This window comes from Meles meles, chromosome 19 (genome assembly GCF_922984935.1).
Source record: "Meles meles chromosome 19, mMelMel3.1 paternal haplotype, whole genome shotgun sequence".
In the NCBI taxonomy this organism is placed as follows: Eukaryota; Metazoa; Chordata; class Mammalia; order Carnivora; family Mustelidae; genus Meles; species Meles meles.
Window position 1 is genome coordinate 46,919,556 of NC_060084.1, and position 19,043 is coordinate 46,938,598.

The window sequence follows — 19,043 nt, forward strand, 5'->3', positions numbered from 1 at the left end:
CCCCAAGAACATCACACAGACCCAAACCATGGTCTGGGGAATGAAGAAGAACCATTTCCCGGCGCCTGGGTGGCTCAATGGGTTAAAGCCTCTGCCTTCGGCTCAGGTCATGATCCCAGGGTCCTGGGATCGAGCCCCGCATCGGGCTCTCTGCTCTGCGGGGAGCCTGCTTCCTCCTCTCTCTCTGCCTGCCTCTCTGCCTAGTTGTGATTTCTCTCTGTCAAATAAATAAAATATATAAAAAAAAAAGAACCATTTCACCAGACCAGGCAACCAGACCTCCCAGAATCTTGCCAGCCTCAACCAAAATACAAAGCACAGTTCCCAGAATCACAACAAGTACATCTTTGTCAAGGGCATGCCGGAAGCCAGCTCACTATCTGCTTTCCCCAAGGTCCTCCCTAAGTTCAAGATCTCCTGCTTCCACCCAACACGGACTCCACCCCATGTCCCCCTGGACAGAGGTTCAACCCCAAAACTCCCTGCTTTTCATTTTCTTTTTAGATTTATTTATTTGAGAGAGAGAGAGTGAACGTGCGTGCACGGGGGTGGGGAGAATGCAGGGGGGAGGGGCAGAGGGAGAGGGAGAGAGAAACCCAAAGTAGATGCCACGCGGAGCTAAGTGAGGAGCCTGACTCGAGGCTCAATCTCAAACCCTGAGATCACAACCTGAGCTGAAACCAAGAGCTGGACGGTTAACCAGCTGCACCACCCAGGCGCCCCACCACCCTGCTTTTCAAAAGCAGAATGCCTCTTTATTCATGAAGATATTATGAGGACTGCCTATGATAAAGTGTGGATGTGGTACAAAAGGAAGTGGGTCAGCTGCTTATTTTTTAAAAGATGGGGCAACATGCTGGTTCTCAAAGGTAACAGGCACTGGGGAAGCATGGGAGATCAAGGAGGATCTGGAAGTTGCCTGGACTCCCTATTCCAACGTCTAGCCAGGTGGTCCCCAGATCTCACTAGTGAAACTTCCCAAACACCTCTCTGTGCTCTCAGCCCCTCTCCACCTCCTCCTCTCCTGCAGGATGAGTATAACAAGTCTCTAGGCCAGCCCCCACCAGGCAGGTGGCTCTAAATCATGCTCATGATCCTTCTGTGGCTCCCTACCAAGCCAAGAGAAAAAGCCAAGTTGCTCAGCATGACATTCAAGGCCTTCCTTCCCCTGCTTGGGGCGCCCTCCATACCTCTCAGCCAGCAGTCCGATCAGACCAGAAAAACCTAGACATGGCTCCTGAGACACACCAGCCTCTCTTTTGTCTTTGCAGAAGCTGTTCCTTTTTCTCACCCAGCAAACTCCTATGTATGCCTCAGAACCCTATCCAAGGACTCCTCTTCTGTGACCCCCCCCAGGAGAATACTCTCATACCCCTAGACCCACCTACCCAACCCCTCTACCTCCTTCTGTCTCAAACCCTGAGCATACTGTAGGAATAACATCTGCAGCCAGCCTTACCATCCCCAACAAGGCTGGGGCTCCTTAAGGCCAAACAATGATGTGTACATCAAACACATACCCATACTTCCTATCCTGTACCCACCCACACCTCCAGACAGGAATGGACCCCACTGGGGACAGACACACTCATCCTCAAGAAACTAGCTTCATCCTATTTCATACAACGGCCATTGGGGACCTAAAGCATAAATCAGCTCATTCCCTTCCCTGTTCAAAACCCTCCCACAACTTCCCAGTGTCCCCGGATAAAGACCAAGGTCTGCAGCCTGTAAAGGGAGACCGTGCGTGATCTGGAACATCGCTCCTCTGGCTTTTGCCCAGAACCTCCTCTGGGGTACTCTTAGCACTCCTTGGATGCCAGCTCCTACATCCGCTGCCGAGAAGCCTTCCTGGACTTCTCCAGCCACTGCCTCTGGACTTCTCATGACACCTCCCTAGTGCCCTCAGGATACACTCAAAATCAGTCCTCCACCCTCTGGTTTACGGTTTGTCTTCCTATATTTGTGTCCTAGCACAGATATTTATTCTGTATCAGAGCACAGATTTCTAGGTCCTCAAAAACATCAGTCCTCCTGTTGCCAGGCCTTTGCATGGGCTATACTCCTGGCCTAGGGGGGCCTTCTGTTCCCTCTTTCACATGCTTTTGGTCTTAGCTACAGGCCAAGCTAAATCAGACATCCTCTGGGGTTCCCACTCCTTGGGGATGGGTCTGCTTTCCCCACTGGACCAGGAACCCATAAGGGTAAGGATAGGGCCTTTGCATAGGCTGCTCCCTCTGGAATGATCTTCCATCCTCCTGGCTGATTCCTATCGGTCCTTTGTGTCTCAGCTCAGACATCTCCTACCCCAGGAAGCCCTCTCTCTTCTCCCAGCCCCCAGGCCAGCTACTTCCTCTGGCTCCCAAAGGCCCCTGGGGTTCCTCCATCACAGTTCCAACCACTCTAGGTTTTTATTGTCTATTCATGTGTTTGTCTTCCCCACTGGATTTTAGGCCCCAAGTCATCACGGATTGCTAGGGTTGCCTTGGTCTCTGTTATGTCCCAGTAGCAAATATAATGTCTGGCATGTAAATGACTGGGGGGAAAATGCCTTTACTGGACTACTTTAAAAATAACAACAGTATTATCCAAATACCATTTACTGTGTACTTACCATGTGCCAGGCACGTTAAGTAATGATCTCATTGAATTCCAACAACCCTATGAAGTCAGTACTAGTATGAATGCTACCTGGGAGGAGGGGAAGTCGGACCTCACAGAAAGGAAGCTGCAGTGGAACCCAAATTTGAAGCAGGTGGTTGGGCTAAGAGTCTAAGTTGCTAACGATTATTCAGAATATCTCTCACTGATGCTCTTGGCTTATAACTGTCCATCTGGGCCTGTGTGCAACTTCCCCACCAGGTTTCCAGGCCTCCCAGGGGAGGGCCCACGTTGGTTGCGCTTCAGAGCAAAGGGCCCTGACCAGAACAGGGGTGTGGGAATGCAGTGAGTGGGATTAATGAGTGCACAAATGAATGAATTAGAGAATGGGTGGGTGTGTGACCCACGCGGCCCCACTCACCCTCGATGAGCCACTCGCAATTGCCATTGACGCTGTAGTTGCCCGCACCATCCGTCACGAAGCCCGGCGCCTCCCGCAGCACTTGCCGCTGCCCCTTACAGTCCCCTGCCTGGGCCCCAGGGAACAGCGGCCCCAGCAGGGCCAAAGATAGAGCCAGAGCCACTGCCGGAGCCTTGCCCAGGGCCATCGCCGCTTCCCGCACTGACTGTGACAGACTAGGACAGGCCTTAAAGACCGGGAGAGGACCCTCCCGGCGGCGTGAGGCCCTGCAATGTGACCTCTATAGACGGGACATGGTCTTGTAGACCACGGAGGTCCAGGAGTCGCAGACCCCACTAAGGGAACCGCCGCTGTAGACGGGCTCTGGAAGCCACGGGGAAGGCCCTACAGACCCATGGAAGGACCTGTAAATGGGGTCTTTATGGGCGGGGCCGACCCCTAGGGACCGTGGGAGTCCCTTATAGTCACGGGTCCCCATAGGCTATCTGACCCCATAAACGGTGTCCAGCAGTTATAAACGCGGGCCGCTGCAGGCCGAAACGGACCTTATATACGGGTCGGTCCCCAGGGGGCGAAGGGCTCTACAGCCCGGCAGGGGCCTCCATAGAGAGTGCGGGTCGTGCCGGGCCAGGCCCGGAAGGTCCGAGAGAAACCCCTAGAGCCGGGGGCGGGGCGCGAGCGGGTGTCGGGGGCGGAGCCCGTCTTCAGGGGCTCGGGCCTGGACCCCATAGACGTACTCCCTTGCTCACCCACCCGCGCCTCCCTCCGGAGCCGGATGGACCAGATCAGAGAGACGAGGGGTTGCTCGGGCCAGAGCGGCCTGGGAAGACCCGCTGGGAGGACGAAGGGGCGGGGGCCGAGCGGCCGCTGTGGGAGGAAAGATGGAGAGGAGGCGAGAAGTCGCAGAGACTCTGGTCAGAGCGGCCCTGGGAGGACTACGGAGCACCCAACCCCACCCCACCACAGAGGGAGACTTCCGGAAACTTCCCCGCCCATTTGTTCCCAGACGCGTGCGCAGCAGTGATCGCCTTGGCCAGCGAAGAGAGAATTACACATGCGCAGTGCTGAAATCGCGACCCAGCCTCGGGGTACAGGTGGTTGAGGAAAGTTTGTACCACTGGAGGGCGCCTCTAGCTCTGACTGGAGAAAGAACGGTAAAAAGAGGAGCAGCGCCTTAGAGTTCTGTTAGATGCTTCAGATATGCAGTGCTCCCAGATTCGGGGCCCGTATCAAGGCCAGGTTATACCGGTCCTCCCAAAGTGCCATTTCACGGGTGGACACACTGAGACTGAGGCCGAGGCCCTGGAATGGTTCATGCTCCGCCCCGCCTCTGAGAACCATCAAGATGTAAAGAGGCCATTTTATAGATAAAAACTCAACGAATCCGCTTTATTTTGGCAAGAAGGGAAAAAGTCTTTACGCCGGGGACCTAAGGGAGGGCCCCCGGATTGAGACAGGGGTGGGCAGAGTTGGGGTCCGAGGTCACAGAGATCCAAGGGAAGGTTTCAGCGTCGAGACCAGATTCACAATATCCGTCTGTGCGGGGCCTGAGCAATGACTGGGGGTCGCGGAGTCCTGGAGAGTCACGGGCAGGGTCCCGGCGATCGTCACTGGTGTTCCGGGGTCCGGCGGGATCAGAGGTCTCGGAGGGGGCCAGGGGGCCGTAGGTCTCGAAACAGCGGGAGCCCAGAATCCGGCGCCGCTCGGGGCAGGGGCTGAGGGAGGGGACGGGGAGAGCGGCTCCCGCGGGACCGTTTGGCACAAAAGTCGGGGGAAGGGGCGGGGAGGAGCGGGACAGTACGCACCCCTACCTGGGCGCGCGGGGTGGGGAGGGTCGGGAAGGCCTAGGATGGCAGAGCCCTGGGGCCGGGAGAGAGCGGGGATCCGGAGCCCGGCCGGGGCCCGGCACGCGGACCGTGGGGTGGGGGTGGGCAAGGGTGCTCAGATCGGGGGTGCGGTGCCCCCGGCCCTGTGCATGCTGAAGTATTCGGTGAAGCCGGTGTGCGGCGCCGCCGTCTGGGGCACGAGCGGCTGGTAGGGCGGCGTCGGGCCATCCCAGCTCGGGTCGGCCGCCTTGGGGAACCGAGCGGGAAGGGGCGGGGAGGCCGCGCCCGGCTCGGCCATGGTCACCACGCGGCCCCTCGGGGCCGCCGCCGCCGCCACCGCCGTCTCCTCCACCTGCTTCCCGGCCTGGGAGGGGGGTCAGGGTCAGAGGCCGTCCGGGACCCACGGGGGGCAGATGCGGCCCCGAAGTCCCGACCCCCTCCCCGCAAAGGAGCCCCCCCTCCCAAGGTGCGGGCGCAGGTGTCAATCAGGGAAGGAGCGGGTGGCCGGGCGCCTGGGTAGCGGGGCCAGGTACTCAAGGGGCGGCGTCGGAGCGCGCGGGGCGAACTCCGGCGGCTGCCGGGGAGTGGGGGGAGAGCCGCGGAAGGCCGGTGGCGGGGGCACGGCGCGTGGCGTCTGCGGGGGCGTGCGCAACAGCGCCAGGACCCAGTCGGGCAGGGTGGGCGCGGGCGCCGGGGTGCGGTCGCGGCGCGGTGTTGGGGCTCGGGGCGTGCGAAAGGCTGGGGGTGGGCTGAGGCGTCTGGGAGAGGGGGGCGGCGGCGGGGCCGGGAGCGGGGTCAGGTACTCCAGGGGCGGCGCCAGCAGCTCCTCGTGCGCCGGGAGCGCGGGGCTTACGGAGGAGGCGGGCGGGGGGATGGAGAAGAGCTCCGTGAAGTTGGGCACCGAGTCGCTGATGAACGTCACGTTCCCATAGACGTGCTGCGGGAAGGCCTTGTCGGTGGATTGGCTCCCTCCGGGCCCCGGGGCCCCGGCTGAGGCGATCTGCGACGTGCGCACGTGGTACGGGAAGTTCTTGTTGGCTGCAGACGGGCGGGTCATGATCTGGGGCGAGAGGCCAAGTACTGGTTGGAGAAACACTGTCCAGGCCTCAGGCCGGCTCGGTAAACATGGGGTCCTAAGGATTTCCCCTCACTTGACATCCCCCAGGATTCCCTGCAGCCCCTCAGCCTGGATTAGACACCTACTCTGGGCTCGCACCTTTTTCCTCCATCTACCACCCTGTGATGCTTCCTCCACCGGGGCCCTGATCACTGACTTACTGCTGGTCGGTTAAGTGTAAGCGTCCTTCACTGTGCGGTATGACAGCCATTGGCTGTATGGAGCTATTTACATTTAAATTAATTAAAAGGAAACAACGAAAATTTTTGTCTTCCCACTAGCTACATTTAAGTGCTTAGTAACCACATGTGGAGAGTAGCTACTGCATTGAACAGCACACAGTATAGAATATTTTCATAAACACAGAAAGATCAATTGGGACAATACCGGGTAGTTTCTAGAATGCTAGCACCATGAAGGCAGGAATTTGTTCAGTTCCCTGCTGAATCCCCAATACCTTCTAGAACAGTACCTGGCTCATAAAGCGCTCAGTAAATATTGGTTGAATGTAGAGATGTGTCCCCAGTTACTCTAGTAGGTCAAGGGCAGGGACTGGGTGTGACTCAAGCACTGCAGACGGGAGCCCACTATGACTTCCCACCCCCCCACCAAGGCTGTGCTCAGTAGGGACAAGGAATGCGGGAGGTGGACCTGTGCTCAACTGAGCATTTTTTTGGAAAGAAACTGGCTGAAGGTGAAATATAGCTAAAAGGGCGCTGCATTTCCATGTTCAGGCCTGTACCCCACCTCTTGTCCCACAGCTCATTGAGTATGGGATCTGGGGCACGTTGATAAAACTACCTGAGCCTGGCTGGGGAAAAGGGACTGCAGTGCCTACTTGGAAAGATGAGACAGCAGAAACGCAAACCCCTGATGCAGAGCTCGGCAAGTGATGGTTCCCAGCATTTCTCTTTCTGTCCCTTTCTGACTTCCTGCAGAGTTTCCAGAAAGGCTGGGCTGGGAAGGTGAGTCTCTAACTTAAGTCAGACTGTGGGGTGGAAGATGGGGGACGGGACCATCTGTGACTGAATACATTCCCCACCCAGAGCACATTGTGGATGCCTGGGGTCAGGCAGGCTCCAGGGCCCTCATCAATGTCTATATCCCTGTCTGGCTCCCCCTGCTGGAGAAGGATTGGGCTCAAAGTCCCTGCCCTAATACCAAAGGCCATGGAGCCCTCGCAGGTCACCTCCCCTGTTTGGGCCTTAGTTCCTTCCCCTTTCTGTAGAGTGGGTTCAACAACCATTACCCATCCTGTCCTGGGGCTGGTCTGACAATTAAACAAGATGTATGAACATATAGACACATGAACTGTCTCCCAGAAGGCCAGATAGGATATAAACCAGGGCAAAGGGTTTGGTGCTGATATCTTCTTGATATCACTCAGATCTAGGCCCCTGGGACCCCAGCCTGGCCCACCCCACCTGCTTCTTCCTGAACAATGGCCTATAATGGCAGATGGGAGAAGGTGACGGGGAAGGGTGGAGTAGTGACCAAGGGGTTTGGGAAAGGCAGAAGGATACAGAAGGGAAATGTGAGAGTCTGGGGACACAGGTCTGGAATGGGAGTGGGAGTGGGAGTGGGTCAAAGAAAGAGGGTGGGGTTGTTGGGCGCCCGACTGGTTCAGTTGGTACAGCATGTAGCTTCTTCATCACAGGGTCATGAGTTCAAGCCTCATGTTGAGTGTAGAGTTTATTTAAGAAAAAAACACGGGGTGGGGGAAGGAATAGGGTTGGGGAAGAGGCCAGATGGGAGCAAGGAATAAAAGAGGGTGGACTTTGGGGGGATCACATGAGAGCGGCCTGCAGGAACCCGGCAGACTCTCAATGTCTGTTGGGTGACTAAAGGGATGAAGTGAAGGAAATGAATGGAGAGCTAAGAACAGAAGGTTCAGTCTCACGCAACTCCACCCATCAGGCTCCCACCCTGACCTGGATGCCCTTCCTCACCAGGAACACGCCATGGGCATACAAATGGATCCCCAGCTGGATTCCATTGACAATCTTCTCCCGGGCCCACTTGGGGATCCCAAAGTTGGCGATCAGGGCCATCACAGGAACTGCAAAGAACCTAAAGGGGAGGCACTGGGTCAGCAGAGACACTGCCCCTGTCCTCGTCCCCACCCCAGGGCCCCAGCTCCCCTGCCACACACACACACACACACACACACACACACACACACACACACACACACACAGGGCCCAGGTGGGTCCCAAACTGGAGAAAAGCCAGTGTGACCTTCAGAAGCCAGAGGTTAAAAGGGGGCAGGAATCCCACTGGCCTGGGAGATTCTGGAAGGCAAAGACTAGGTTGAATTTAACTCAGTTCCACCCTGCCCCAAATCCCCAGTGCCTGATAGGAAAAAGATGTTTGGTGAATGAATTAACAAAGGAGCATAACAATTAAGGACTCACTGTGCATCACATATATAAATTCATTAAGTCTCACAATGATGCTATGAGACAAGTACAATTTTCATTCCCATTAAACAGGTAAAGAAACTGAGACCAACAGAACTTACTTGATTTGCGTGAGGTCCCACAGCTTACAAGCTTTAGAACTGGGACCTGAACCCAGGCAGTCAGGCTTAGAATCTGCCTACTGTACTGCTATCTCATGTTGAATGATAGAAAATTACAACTAGCTTTTATTGAACACTTAACTATGTGCCAGATACGAGGCCCTTACATATTGCCTGACGCATGCTCAAGAGAATGCTGCTTTCTTTATGAGTAGGCAACCTGAACCTGAAGCTCTTTTTTTTTTTTTTTTTTTTAATTTGGGAAAGTGATTTTTTTCTAGGTCACAAAATGAGTCAGTGGCAGACTCTGGGACAGCTGCCTCACTGAGCAGGGCCTGAGAAATGGACAGCAGTTTCCAGGAAGCCCCAGGACCAGGAGACAGGGATGGGTTGAGGGCCCAGCATGTCTCACCAGAGGGTGTAGGCAGCAAAGAAGGGCACATAGAAGGGCTGCTTCTCCGGGAAGTGGCGCAAGGAGATGAGCACGGCGTAGGAGAACCACACGTAAGCCGCCACCTGCAGCCCAATGAGCCCATAGCCCGCCGGCGACTCATACGTGTACAGTACCTGGCCCGGGTCAAAGAACTGGACCCAAAGAAGAGGGTTCGTCATAGCTCTGACCCCCTGCCCCCCTACACAGGGACCCCCAGACGCCACCCCTGGGCACCCAGGGGGCAGAGGTACTTGGTCAGGACAGAAGCAGCAGGAGAGCACAAAATGGAAACAGAAGCACATAGAGGAAGAGAATACATTAGCTACCAGGGCCCAACAAGGGGCGAGGCACCTGCCGTGCGTGAGAGTTTCATTTGCATCAACTCGGTGAGTCAGGTCTTATTATCACCCCACTTCACAGAGGGGGAAACTGAGGCTAAGAGGGACACATTTGGGCCAAAGTCAAAGCCACGGTGATATAAAATTTTAGAGGAGCCCTCCAGGGATAGGTAAGATCTTCCTACTTTTCCAGAAGAGGGAACAGGCTTAGAGGGTGCAAGAATCATCCAAGGTCAGCTAGCTGGGGAGTGGGAGAGCCAGTGTGCGGGACTCCTGAACTCTCAGGCATGACATTGAGCATAAATGTGACAGACAGTGAGAGACGGAGGGAGGAGGAAGAAGGCGCCACAGAGATGGTGAAGAGGGGGGGCAGGCACTCAGAGAGACAGATGGGCAGGCAGAAATTGCAGAGTGGGAGAGAGCGAGCCAGCAAGAGTGTGATGTGGGGAAGGGCTGGCAGACCGGTGGAGGAGGTGGCCAAAAGCCTTGGGTGGGGTGTGTGGTGGGGAGGCAAGGCCTGGGCAGTGGCAGGAGGCACTCACCTCAGCCTCATAGATGAGCAGCACCACATGGGTAAGGGTGTACAGGGTCATGTAGACAGACAGCTTCACGGAACCTGAGTGGCTGATGCGGCCCCTGCCGGCCGGCCATGAGGGGAGACAGCAGGGGTGGGGGCTGTCAGGGAGAAGCGAGCGGCCACCCCCCAGATCCACCCATGTGCCCTGTTCCTTAGCCCAGCCACACCTCCCCCCAGCACTCCCTCCCACCCCAGCCTGGGCACCGTGTCACCGTGAATCCCTTCCCCAGAAGGATGAGCATCAGCAGGAAGATGAGGAAGCTGGAGGAGAAGAGCAGCTTGGCTGGGAGGAGGGAGGAGAGGGTGTGTCAGACACAGGGCTCAGAGAGAGCCCGGGCACCCTTCCCCGGCCCACTTCCTTCTCACCCAAGATCTTCAGACTCTCATTGCCAATGCCGTCGGTGGCATACTGGCCCCAGTAGATGCAGAAAAACAGGAGGCTCAGGACTGAGGGGAGAATGGGCAGAGGGGAGGAAAGGACAAAAACTGGCATTGGGGCATTGCTGTTCCCTAGTTCTACGATCTAGACGAACAGAATTCCTCCTTCATCCCCATCAGGATTCTAGACCATTCCTTCCCACTGATGTCCTAGGAGACTCTGGAGTCCAGGGCCCAGCCCCTCGTCTCCAGGACCCAGATGTCCAGGCACATAGCCACCTCCTCCCCCAGACCCAGGAGTTCAGGGCCCCAACCCTCTCCTCCCTCAGACCCAGGGGTCCAGGCCCCCAAACCCAGGAGTCCAGGCTCCAGCCCCTCCTCCCTCAGACCCAAGGATCCAGGCCTCCAGCCCCTCTTCCTTCAGACTTAGGAGTCCAGGCCCCAGCCCTTCCTCCCTCAGACCCAGGAGTCCAGGCTGCCAGCCCCTCTTCCCTCAGACCCAGGGTCCAGGCCCCTAGCTCCTCCTCTCTCAGACCCAGGTATCTGGACCCTAGGTCCCTCCTCTGACAGCACTCAAAGCTGGGCTACTCTAAACCTCACCCTCCACTCCTGCTGCCGCCATGAACATTTTATAAGTTGTATGGAGCAACTGACGACCTTTCAGCAAATCTAGAAGAGGTAGGGGAAGGGGATTCACAGACAGGAAAGGAGAGTAGCCCACCTCCCCCAACCCTTCCCCCCCATAATTCCCAAATTCCCACCACTCCCACCACGTGCTGGACTCACATCCAAAGTAACAGGAGAGGAAGAAGATGAGGATGAAGATGAGAAGGAAAGTCACATCTGTCTCCAGGATCCCTGCCAATTTGGTAGGAGGAAAGGGTTCAGTCAGACTGGGTGTCAGCAGCTCTAGAGTCCCACAAAGATGCTGGCTTCCGGGTCCCCATATGCTCACCAAACTCATCGGCCGAGAAATGCCGTGTCCAGAAGGACTTGCCATTGGTGAGGACCATCTCATACTCCAGCTGCAGCCCATCTCCCTGTGGAGAGTGTGGAGGCCTGAGCAGGTAGGGGGGGGCTGGGCAGCCAGGGGGCCAGCAAGGCAAGGAGGACGAGGCCCAGGTGACCATCCCGGCCCCTTACCCCACACTTGCTGAGTGCGATGTACCACCACCTTTCACGCACAGAGCGGAAGCTTCGGCCACTAGAGCAGCTCAGGTAACGGGTTCCCTCCTCTGACACTACCTGGGGAAGAGAAAGAAGGGTGAAGCCTCTCTGTACAGCCCCCAAGCCCTCGGCCTTCAGCACCTGCCCACTCCCCCAGACTGGGCCCATACCTGACAGCCTGACCAGGCATACTGGGTGGTGAGGTTGATGACCTGGTTGTTCTCGGGCCTGATCACGGACTCCTTGGCCAGGCAGTCCTGAAGAAGGCAGGGACGTGGTCACCCCCTGACCAGCCTCGACCTTCCCCCCTCCCCCCCCATATGCCCTCACGGCCTTCACCTTGTCCCCTGCCTTGTACACAGCTGGCCACTGGGATGGGTCATCGAAATAGAGGAGGATGTTCTGACAGCACTTGGCCTGCAGACCCAGAGATTTACAAGTTTGGGGGAGTCCGGGGAGCTGGGATGGCCCTTGCCTTGGGAGACAGAGGGAGTATCCAGCCTCAGCAAGGAGACTAGTCAGGTAAGGCTCACCTCAGGGTATCGGAAGCGGAAGTCCAGTCGGCCATAATCCGAAAGAAAGCAAAATCTCGTCAGGAAGAGCCAGTCCTGGAAAAGGGGGCCAGTCCTACTGAGTCCTTTGAGAACTCTCCTCCACTCCACAGGCCCCCAACTTTCCTTCCCTACCCTTGGGTACCTGATTTCCCAAGAAGCATAATGGGACCAAGTTACCTCTCAAATTCTTCTGTGATCCCTTTGCCTTTTGTGTCCAGGATTCTTGCCTCAGGTGCCTCCCCACCCCAAGTTATTTTGTCCCCTCAAACACTTCTCCCATTTTCCCAGTGCGCTGAGAAAGACCCTGGGGGGCAAGATACCCACCCCAGCCACGTTCAGTCCCAGACACCACCTGACTGCCATCCCCCTGGGAGTTATGCACACACATGTCCCCCCCACGGGGGTCCCAGAGACCATCTTGAATATTCCAAACGGCCCTCTCCCGACCCTGAGCAGAAGTGTGAACTCAAGGCTCTCCGCGGAGTGAAAAGTGCTGTCCCTTCAGCACCACCTCGGCGTTCCCCCCCCAACCCCCACCCCAAACTCTGACTCTCCCAACCCGTCCCTCCTCCCCACCCAGCTCTGACCTCAATATCCCTCCTATAACCCCCAAGTCTCTTCTCGACCCCACAGCCCCTCTCAGCCTCATCACTGACCCAGTCCCCCCACCCCCCCCCCCAACACCAGCCCCATTCCCCCCGCGGCTCCCAGGGACAGCCAGGGACTGGCGGCAGGGGGCGGGGCGGCACCCTCCTCCCTCCCTTCCCTCCCGTCCCCGGGCGCCCGGCGGGTGGCAGGGGAGGGCCCAGCGCGCTCACCTCCTTGGAGCTGAGGTTGCCCCGCACGTACTTGGCCCGGGCGCGGGGGGGCAGTGGCAGCAGCAGGAGCAGCAGCGGCGGCAGCAGGCGGCGCAGAGCGGGCGCGCGCGGGGGCTCCATTCCGCCCGCTACGGGCCCGGGCCCCGGCCCCAGCTTCGCTCCGGCTCCCGCTCCCGCTCCGCTCCGCTCCGGCCCGGCGACGGCGGCGAGAGCGCGCGGGCCGGCCAGCGCGCGCCCCCGATTAAAGGGGCCGCCGGGCGCCGCGCTCCCCGCCCCCTACGCCGGGGTGGCCTGGTCTGGCGCCTTCTCAATCGGTGTGACAGAGGGCGCCCCTTTCCTAGCCTCTCAACCCCGCCCCAGCCTCCCCTCTGGGAGTGTCCCTGACACCTCTGGCTCCCCGTGTCCTACACTGAACTCCCATTCCCCCAAGCCCTTCCTCCTCCTCTAGACTGCCATCTTGGGATGACCCCCAACCCACAGACCCCAACTCTGTCCTGACCTCCCCCGAATTTAGTCCCCAAACTCCTCTTTGCTCGTCCCCGCTGGCATGACAGCCATCCCCATCTGTGTCCTCCCAAGATCCCATGGGCTCCGTGAAGTGCCCAGAGAGACATAAGAGGCGGGAGAGGGCAAACCACTTGTTCTGGGTTACAAAAGACAGAGATGGCACAACCCTGGGCCACAACCACTACACTCCATTGCCTGACCCTGTCCAGTCACTGCTCACCAGGGTGTGAAACCTGCTCACTGCCTCTCAGGAGAGGTGGTGTTGTGAGAAGCCCAGAGAGGACTAAAATCAACCGCCTGAGTTCAAAACCCAACATTGCCACTTTCTCATTAGACCTCAGCCAAGTCCTGTAATCTCCCAGTTCAGTCCCCTACCAGCTGGTTCCAACCTTATGGTTTCCCGGTGGGCAACGGGATCCCTGGAAAGGCTTTACAGAGTAGCATCCAAGTCCCTCAGCTTCCTTTTCCTGATCAGATTCCAGCAAACATTTCTAGCTTCGTTCCTCCCCCTCCCCTGCAAAAAATGTGCTGCTCCTCAAAATATCATTTTATAAAACTTTCTAAGCCAGGGGCCAGGCAGGAAACATAAGGGCATGAAACACTTCAGTGTGAGCCCCATGAACAGGCGGCCTCTGCTCCTCGGTTTGAGCCAGTTGTTGCCAGAAGGGATAGTAGATCTGCTGCCAGATTTTTTCTTTCTTTCTTTCCTTTTTTTTCCCCCAGAGAAGCCAGAAATGTGTTGAGCTTTTTTGGTTTTGCTTTTGTTTTAAAGCAAACTGGTTTGTAATAGTAGGCAATTAATTAAAAAATGTAAAATGTATCTTGGGCCAAAGTAAAAAGTCTGGGGGCAGGTTCAGGCCTCATCTCCCTCTCCTGTCATGATCCTGCAAATACAGTCCCTGTGCCTGACAGACCAGGAGCCCATCAATAGCAGGGCCTGGACATGACTCACTCTAGGTCCCAGGACAGCCTAGGAATATGGACTACATGCACATACTGTCCCACAGAACAGCATTCCTAGTATTGCCTTAAATGTTCTTTTCCTCCACTACTAGTAAGTTTTTACTCATCTTAAGACTTGTAAAGGTCTAGGTCTGCTCCCTTCTGAACAATTCCCTTATCACCGGGGCAGAATCATCACTCCTTCCTTACACTCCTGGCATAGAGTTGGCTTCACTGGGTGAATGTGTGGAACTGACTAAAGCCCAGGTTTCCCCAGCTCTCTGGCCCCTCAAACCCTAGGAAGGGGATAAGTGATGGCATCTTCCCCTCCATCTTGGACCCAGAACTCAGAGCAAAGCAAAACTGCGAACCTTGGTCAGCTACTCACTGAAAATCAAGGGGACCATGTAGAAGGTACTTTATTGAGGTGATTAGGAGTACCCTCAGCCCCCTCAGTACAGTCTCATGGGTGGAAAGGACCAGGCCTCTGGGCTGCTCTGGGCCACTACCCAGGAGAGGCTGGGCAGTGGGGCAGGAGGGCTGGGGCTCCAGTCCAGGGCAGAGGTTCTAGGCAACAAAGGTGATGGTGGCTGAAGCAGGGGTTGTTGCGGCCCAACCCCCCAGGGCCGGGGAGGGGGCGGTGTGGCTACGAGCCAGATGCTTTTCAGCAGGTCAAAGGCTGTTGGGGGGCCCCAGGCTGCCCCAGATGGTGAAGGCAACAAGGGCAAGGGTGGTGGCCAGGGACCTTTTGGCGGTGCCAGGCTCACCCTGTGCACCACGGGAGTGCTGGAGGTGTGAGAAATGGCAAAGGTAAGCTCCTTTGTCCTCTGTTGCCTCCTCTGCCTCCCCTCCCCTAGAGCCTGCTCGGGGCTGCTGATCCAGGAGGGTGTCATCCTTTGGCTTTCACGGCCTCCAGGCTTGGTCCCTGGCACAAAGGAGAAAAGCATGGGGGACAGCTGAGCTAGAGCAAACAGGGGAAGGGGAATACAGGGAACAGGAGGCAGGCTCACCTGGTAAGGGTGGCTGGAAGTCATGGAGCACCAGGGTGAGGTCAGGCACACAGCCATGGCAGGCCTGTAAGGTGCCCACAATGGCATCCCTGGCTTCTTGCACTAGGTTCCTCCTGGGGAAGGCCTGTGGCAGAATCAGCTGGCACTGCAGCTCTTCCAGCAGCTGTCCCAAGCCAGGGAGCTCCAGAGGACTGGGTGGGCCTGGGCCCGAGCCTCTCGGAACCTGGTTCTCCTTGCCCCTTGACTGCAGGGCCGGTTCTTGGGCCTGGCTTGGGCTTGGGGAGGGTTTGGTGGGGATTGAAGGGGTGCCTGGCTCCATGGACTCATAGCTAAGCAGCCGTGCCACGTCCAGAGATTTCACTTCATGGTTGAAGAGACCCCGGTGCTCCCGGCTCAGCCGGCCCTGGGTTATGACCACAAGCTTGGGAGCGGTAGGGGCCACAGAGAGATTCTGACTGGCCACAGGAGGATCCTGACGGGTCAATGGCCGGCGGTTGCCCATCAGGGCCTCATTGCGCTCCCGCCTGGTCTTCCGACGGCGGACACGACCAGGTTTCTCAGGCCGCTGGAAAGGCTGGGGGGCTGGCCCCCGGGGGTCCATTGTGTCCTGGAAGAAAAAGCTAGGATGGTCATCAGTATACAGGTAATCAGGAACTAAAAGAGAATGGTGAGAAGAAGAGATGGTTTGGGGTGAGGTGGAAATACTTACAGAGATGAGATGGGAGTAAGGTAGTGAGGAGGGAGCGACTGGCAAAAGCTTGGTCAGGGAAGGAGTCAGAGAGGTTGGGTGGGGTCAAGGGAGTCGCGGTGAATGGGAAGATCCTTGGCTATGGATGTCAGGGAATAGAGAGGGTTACAGGGTGCCGGGACATAAGGAAATAGCTAAAAGATGGGGGGTGGGGACGGGATCATGAGACCACAGGTATCTGCTCAACCAGAAAGGGACTGTGGACAGAGGAAAAATCCAAGGATAGAGGAGGTACGGGAGAATGCAGAAAGAGATAGCAGGGAGAAAGGCAAAAGAGCAGAAAATAAGTTGGAGAGGCTGAAAAGACCTCAGGAAAGCAGAAAGGGCAAGGGCAGAGCTACCAGGAACTGGGGCCTAGTCACAGGAGCAGTGAGGTGGCCTAGGGTAGGAGACGAGGCAAGGGTGGGCAGTTGAGGTTAGGGAGGGAGGGTACCGTTGGTGGGGGCAGGGCATGGAGCATCTCACCTTCTCCTAGACCAACGAACCCTGCCCCCACCCACCCCACGTGGCTGTGGGGTGCAGTGGCTTCTTTTCCGCGGTAACCCTAGCTCACGACGTACTGGGGTCTCTTCGGGGCCTCACGCTAGGCCTCCTGCGTACAACGCGCATGCGTGTGCCCTCCCACTCCCTCCAGCTTCCTGCTCCCAGGACTTCCGGCTCCTGCGAGGCACGTGGCACTGGGTGCCGGTTATAGTCTCACCCATTCCAGCCTTACTTTCAGAAACATCTCTCATTTGTCCTTAGACACCTCGCATCCACCAATTGGCTATGAGACCCACTGCGGCCCGCCCCCTTCCTGAGTGCTGATTAGTTTAGATGTCTATTAGCGGACTTTCTCTCTGGAAAGTGTGATGAGGCGAGGCACAAGGGGAAAAGGGGCCATCATAGTCTTTATGTGCAGCCGGTCACCAGGCAGTCACAGAATTCTTCCCCAATCAGTGTGGAGTCGTCATTCAGAACTTGGATCTGCAGTTAGACTACCCAGCTTCAAAGCCCAAGCTGGCATGTTTGAGTTGTGTGATATGGAAAACTGTGTAACTGCCAAGACCCTCAGTGTCTTAATTTGTAAAATGGAGTTGGGAGGAGTACCTCCTTCTTCATGTGGTGGCTGTATGAAATGAGCCAATATACCTAACTTGAAACAGTTCTCGATTTGAATGAAATGAATGCCTCAAAACCGTTTATTGCTAAGCTTTGCTTCCAGAAGCCCTTCTCTACCTTTCCAATTTATCTATCTACACTTGCTCCCTCAGACTTTTTTTTTTTTTTTTTTTAGGATGTATTTATCATGGGGTGTCTGGGTGGCTCAGTTGGTTGAGCGTCTGCCTTCCGCTCAGGTCATGATCTCAGTGGGATTGAGTTCCGCACTGGGCTCCCTGCTCAGTGGAGAGCTTGCTTGTCCCTCTCCCTCTGCCCTTACCCCAGCTCATGCTCTCAAATTAATTAATTAATTAATCTTTTTTTTTTTTTTTTTAGTTATATTTATCTACTTAAGAGAGAGCGAGCTTGAACAAGGGGAGGGGCAGAAGGAGAGGGAGAGAGAATCCTCAAGCAGGCTCCCTGCTGAGTGCAGAGCAGGATGCTCAGGACCCTGAGATCATGACCTGAACTGAAATCAAGAGTTGGCAGCTTAACTGACTGAGCCACCCAGGTGCCACCGCTGCCACCACCCCCCCCCCCCCCAACACACACCCAAGCCTTTAAAATCAAGCTATGGCCAAAGTATTTCCCATGCCCTAATAAGCTATATTACCCGTGTAATACTGCTTACCCAGTCTTCCTGACTTTTCAAGGCCTAACTCAAACACTGCTAGGAAACCTCTCACCCTCAGAGTCCTTCTCTTCCTCCTCCTCCTTCTCTACTTCTCTTAATCACAACCTTGATCCTTCTCCCAGTTGTGTCTCATCTCTCTTCCCCAACACGCTGGGATGAGGCCAGGATCTGACCCATTCGTTTAATATTCATTCAAGTTCTTGGTACTATGAGTCAGACCCTGTTCAGGCTAGTGGATGGAGGCAAAACATTAACATGATAAATAGGACTATCTCAGTATCAACCTACCTAGAAAGAATCAACAGATGGAAAGGTTCCATCTGGGAGTAGAGCTACAGGAATATAACCAGGAAGTTTAGGGGGGTGGAGGACCCCCCCAACCTGGTCCCTGAGAACAGGAAGAGCTGGGAAGACTTGAGACTTAATATGGGGCATGGGGGGGGGGGGGGCCGACTTTAGGTGGCTCTGGCTATGGATGTAGGTTTCAGAGCCCAGACACACCTGTGGGTTTAGGCCAAGAATCTGCAAGATGAGCTGGACGGGCGGGGCGCCAGGCTGGACCTGGGCCTTGTGGCATCTCTAGTTTCCTTTCTCTTTCTGCAGCTTCTGCTGCCCTCTTTGCAGCACCTGGGGTGTATGTAATGCAGAGATATGTAGTTTAGATTTTATGCCCCAAAAAACTGGTGCTTTTGAGAGGGGGGCTGGGATAGGGGCACGAGCATATAGGCTCACTAAAGCCCTGGTGGTGCCTTAGCCTTACAAGTGAGGCTCTGTTTTTCACATTTTGCCATCTTCCTTTTTTCTCCCCACATCAGTAGAAAATGGGAGCGTCCCCTCCTAGCCAGGTGCGTACGAATCACCCCCTCAAGGAATCCAGGAATGGACTCGTCCACTCACTCCCCTCCCCCCACCACCACGTGAATGAGACACACACAGAGCTAGTGATCTCTCACACACACAGCTGGACATCTCTCTCTCTTTTTCTCACACACACACAGCTGGTGATCCCTTCCGCACATTTCTCGCCCTATAGCAAACGGTTTCTCCCCTCAAGGAAAGGGTCTAGATTCCACCCCCCGCCCCCGCCAATTCTCGGCCTTTCAGGTAGTTCGCCCCTCCCCCTGACGTAGGTGTGGTGGTTTCTCCCTTCCCCACGGGTGCTGCCGGGTCTCGCCTCCATCCCCAGGCGCCCGGGTGCGCTAGCGGCCGCCGCCCGAGAGTGGCCTGGGCGGGAAGCGCTGGACGAGTCCACTGCACGGCCGCCGCGGGGGAAGCATAGGCTCCCGATTCCACCTCCCCTTCTAAGTGAAG

General features: G+C 56.4%; 3 protein-coding genes across 7 annotated transcripts in view; all 3 read right to left on the reverse strand.

The window, feature by feature from the left end:
- The window catches only part of MEGF8 (multiple EGF like domains 8), a 37,962-nt gene extending 34,001 nt beyond the window's left edge, over nt 1-3,961 (reverse strand). The window contains exon 1 of the mRNA XM_045987570.1: nt 3,023-3,961. Coding sequence (XP_045843526.1) covers nt 3,023-3,209 — 187 coding nt within the window. The 5' untranslated portion in view covers nt 3,210-3,961. The remainder of the gene's footprint in view (nt 1-3,022) is intronic.
- Nucleotides 3,962-4,397: 436 nt separating this feature from the next.
- Nucleotides 4,398-12,937, reverse strand: TMEM145 (transmembrane protein 145). 4 transcript variants are annotated; one of them, XM_045989494.1, is made up of 15 exons: nt 12,752-12,937; nt 11,913-11,987; nt 11,719-11,796; nt 11,550-11,636; nt 11,356-11,457; nt 11,168-11,252; nt 10,999-11,070; nt 10,813-10,881; nt 10,201-10,281; nt 10,039-10,117; nt 9,800-9,893; nt 8,899-9,071; nt 7,915-8,035; nt 5,702-5,908; nt 4,398-4,737 (listed from the first exon to the last, which is right to left on the reverse strand). In XM_045989494.1, the coding sequence occupies exons 1-15, from the start codon at nt 12,869-12,871 to the stop codon at nt 4,657-4,659; spliced, it is 1,524 nt and encodes a 507-aa protein (XP_045845450.1). In that variant the 5' UTR covers nt 12,872-12,937; the 3' UTR covers nt 4,398-4,656. The 4 variants fall into 4 exon arrangements, with proteins under 4 accessions (XP_045845450.1, XP_045845449.1, XP_045845447.1 ...); XM_045989493.1 differs by having other exon boundaries at nt 4,398-5,212; XM_045989491.1 differs by lacking the exon at nt 4,398-4,737 and having other exon boundaries at nt 5,071-5,908.
- Nucleotides 12,938-14,652: 1,715 nt separating this feature from the next.
- PRR19 (proline rich 19) lies at nt 14,653-19,001 on the reverse strand. Of its 2 annotated transcripts, none has more exons than XM_045986930.1 (4): nt 18,888-19,001; nt 18,234-18,359; nt 15,211-15,817; nt 14,653-15,125 (listed from the first exon to the last, which is right to left on the reverse strand). In XM_045986930.1, exons 3-4 carry the CDS (start codon nt 15,809-15,811, stop codon nt 14,653-14,655), a joined length of 1,074 nt encoding a protein of 357 aa, XP_045842886.1. In that variant the 5' UTR covers nt 15,812-15,817; nt 18,234-18,359; nt 18,888-19,001. The 2 variants fall into 2 exon arrangements, with proteins under 2 accessions (XP_045842886.1, XP_045842885.1); XM_045986929.1 differs by lacking the exon at nt 18,888-19,001 and adding an exon at nt 18,493-18,562.
- Nucleotides 19,002-19,043: the final 42 nt, after the last annotated feature.

Bases quoted from the DNA above. Each gene is read 5' to 3' on its own strand.
- TMEM145 (XM_045989491.1), bottom strand. From the start codon at position 12,871: ATGGAGCCCCCGCGCGCGCCCGCTCTGCGCCGCCTGCTGCCGCCGCTG. The intron at 11,797-11,912 runs GTGAGCCTTACC...CTGGGTCTGCAG, and splicing joins TCCGCTTCCGATACCCTGAG to GCCAAGTGCTGTCAGAACAT. The intron at 8,036-8,898 runs GTGAGACATGCT...CCTCCCCTTTAG, and splicing joins TTTGCTGCCTACACCCTCTG to GTTCTTTGCAGTTCCTGTGA.
- PRR19 (XM_045986930.1), bottom strand. From the start codon at position 15,811: ATGGACCCCCGGGGGCCAGCCCCCCAGCCTTTCCAGCGGCCTGAGAAA. The intron at 15,126-15,210 runs GTGAGCCTGCCT...CCTTTGTGCCAG, and splicing joins CTTCCAGCCACCCTTACCAG to GGACCAAGCCTGGAGGCCGT.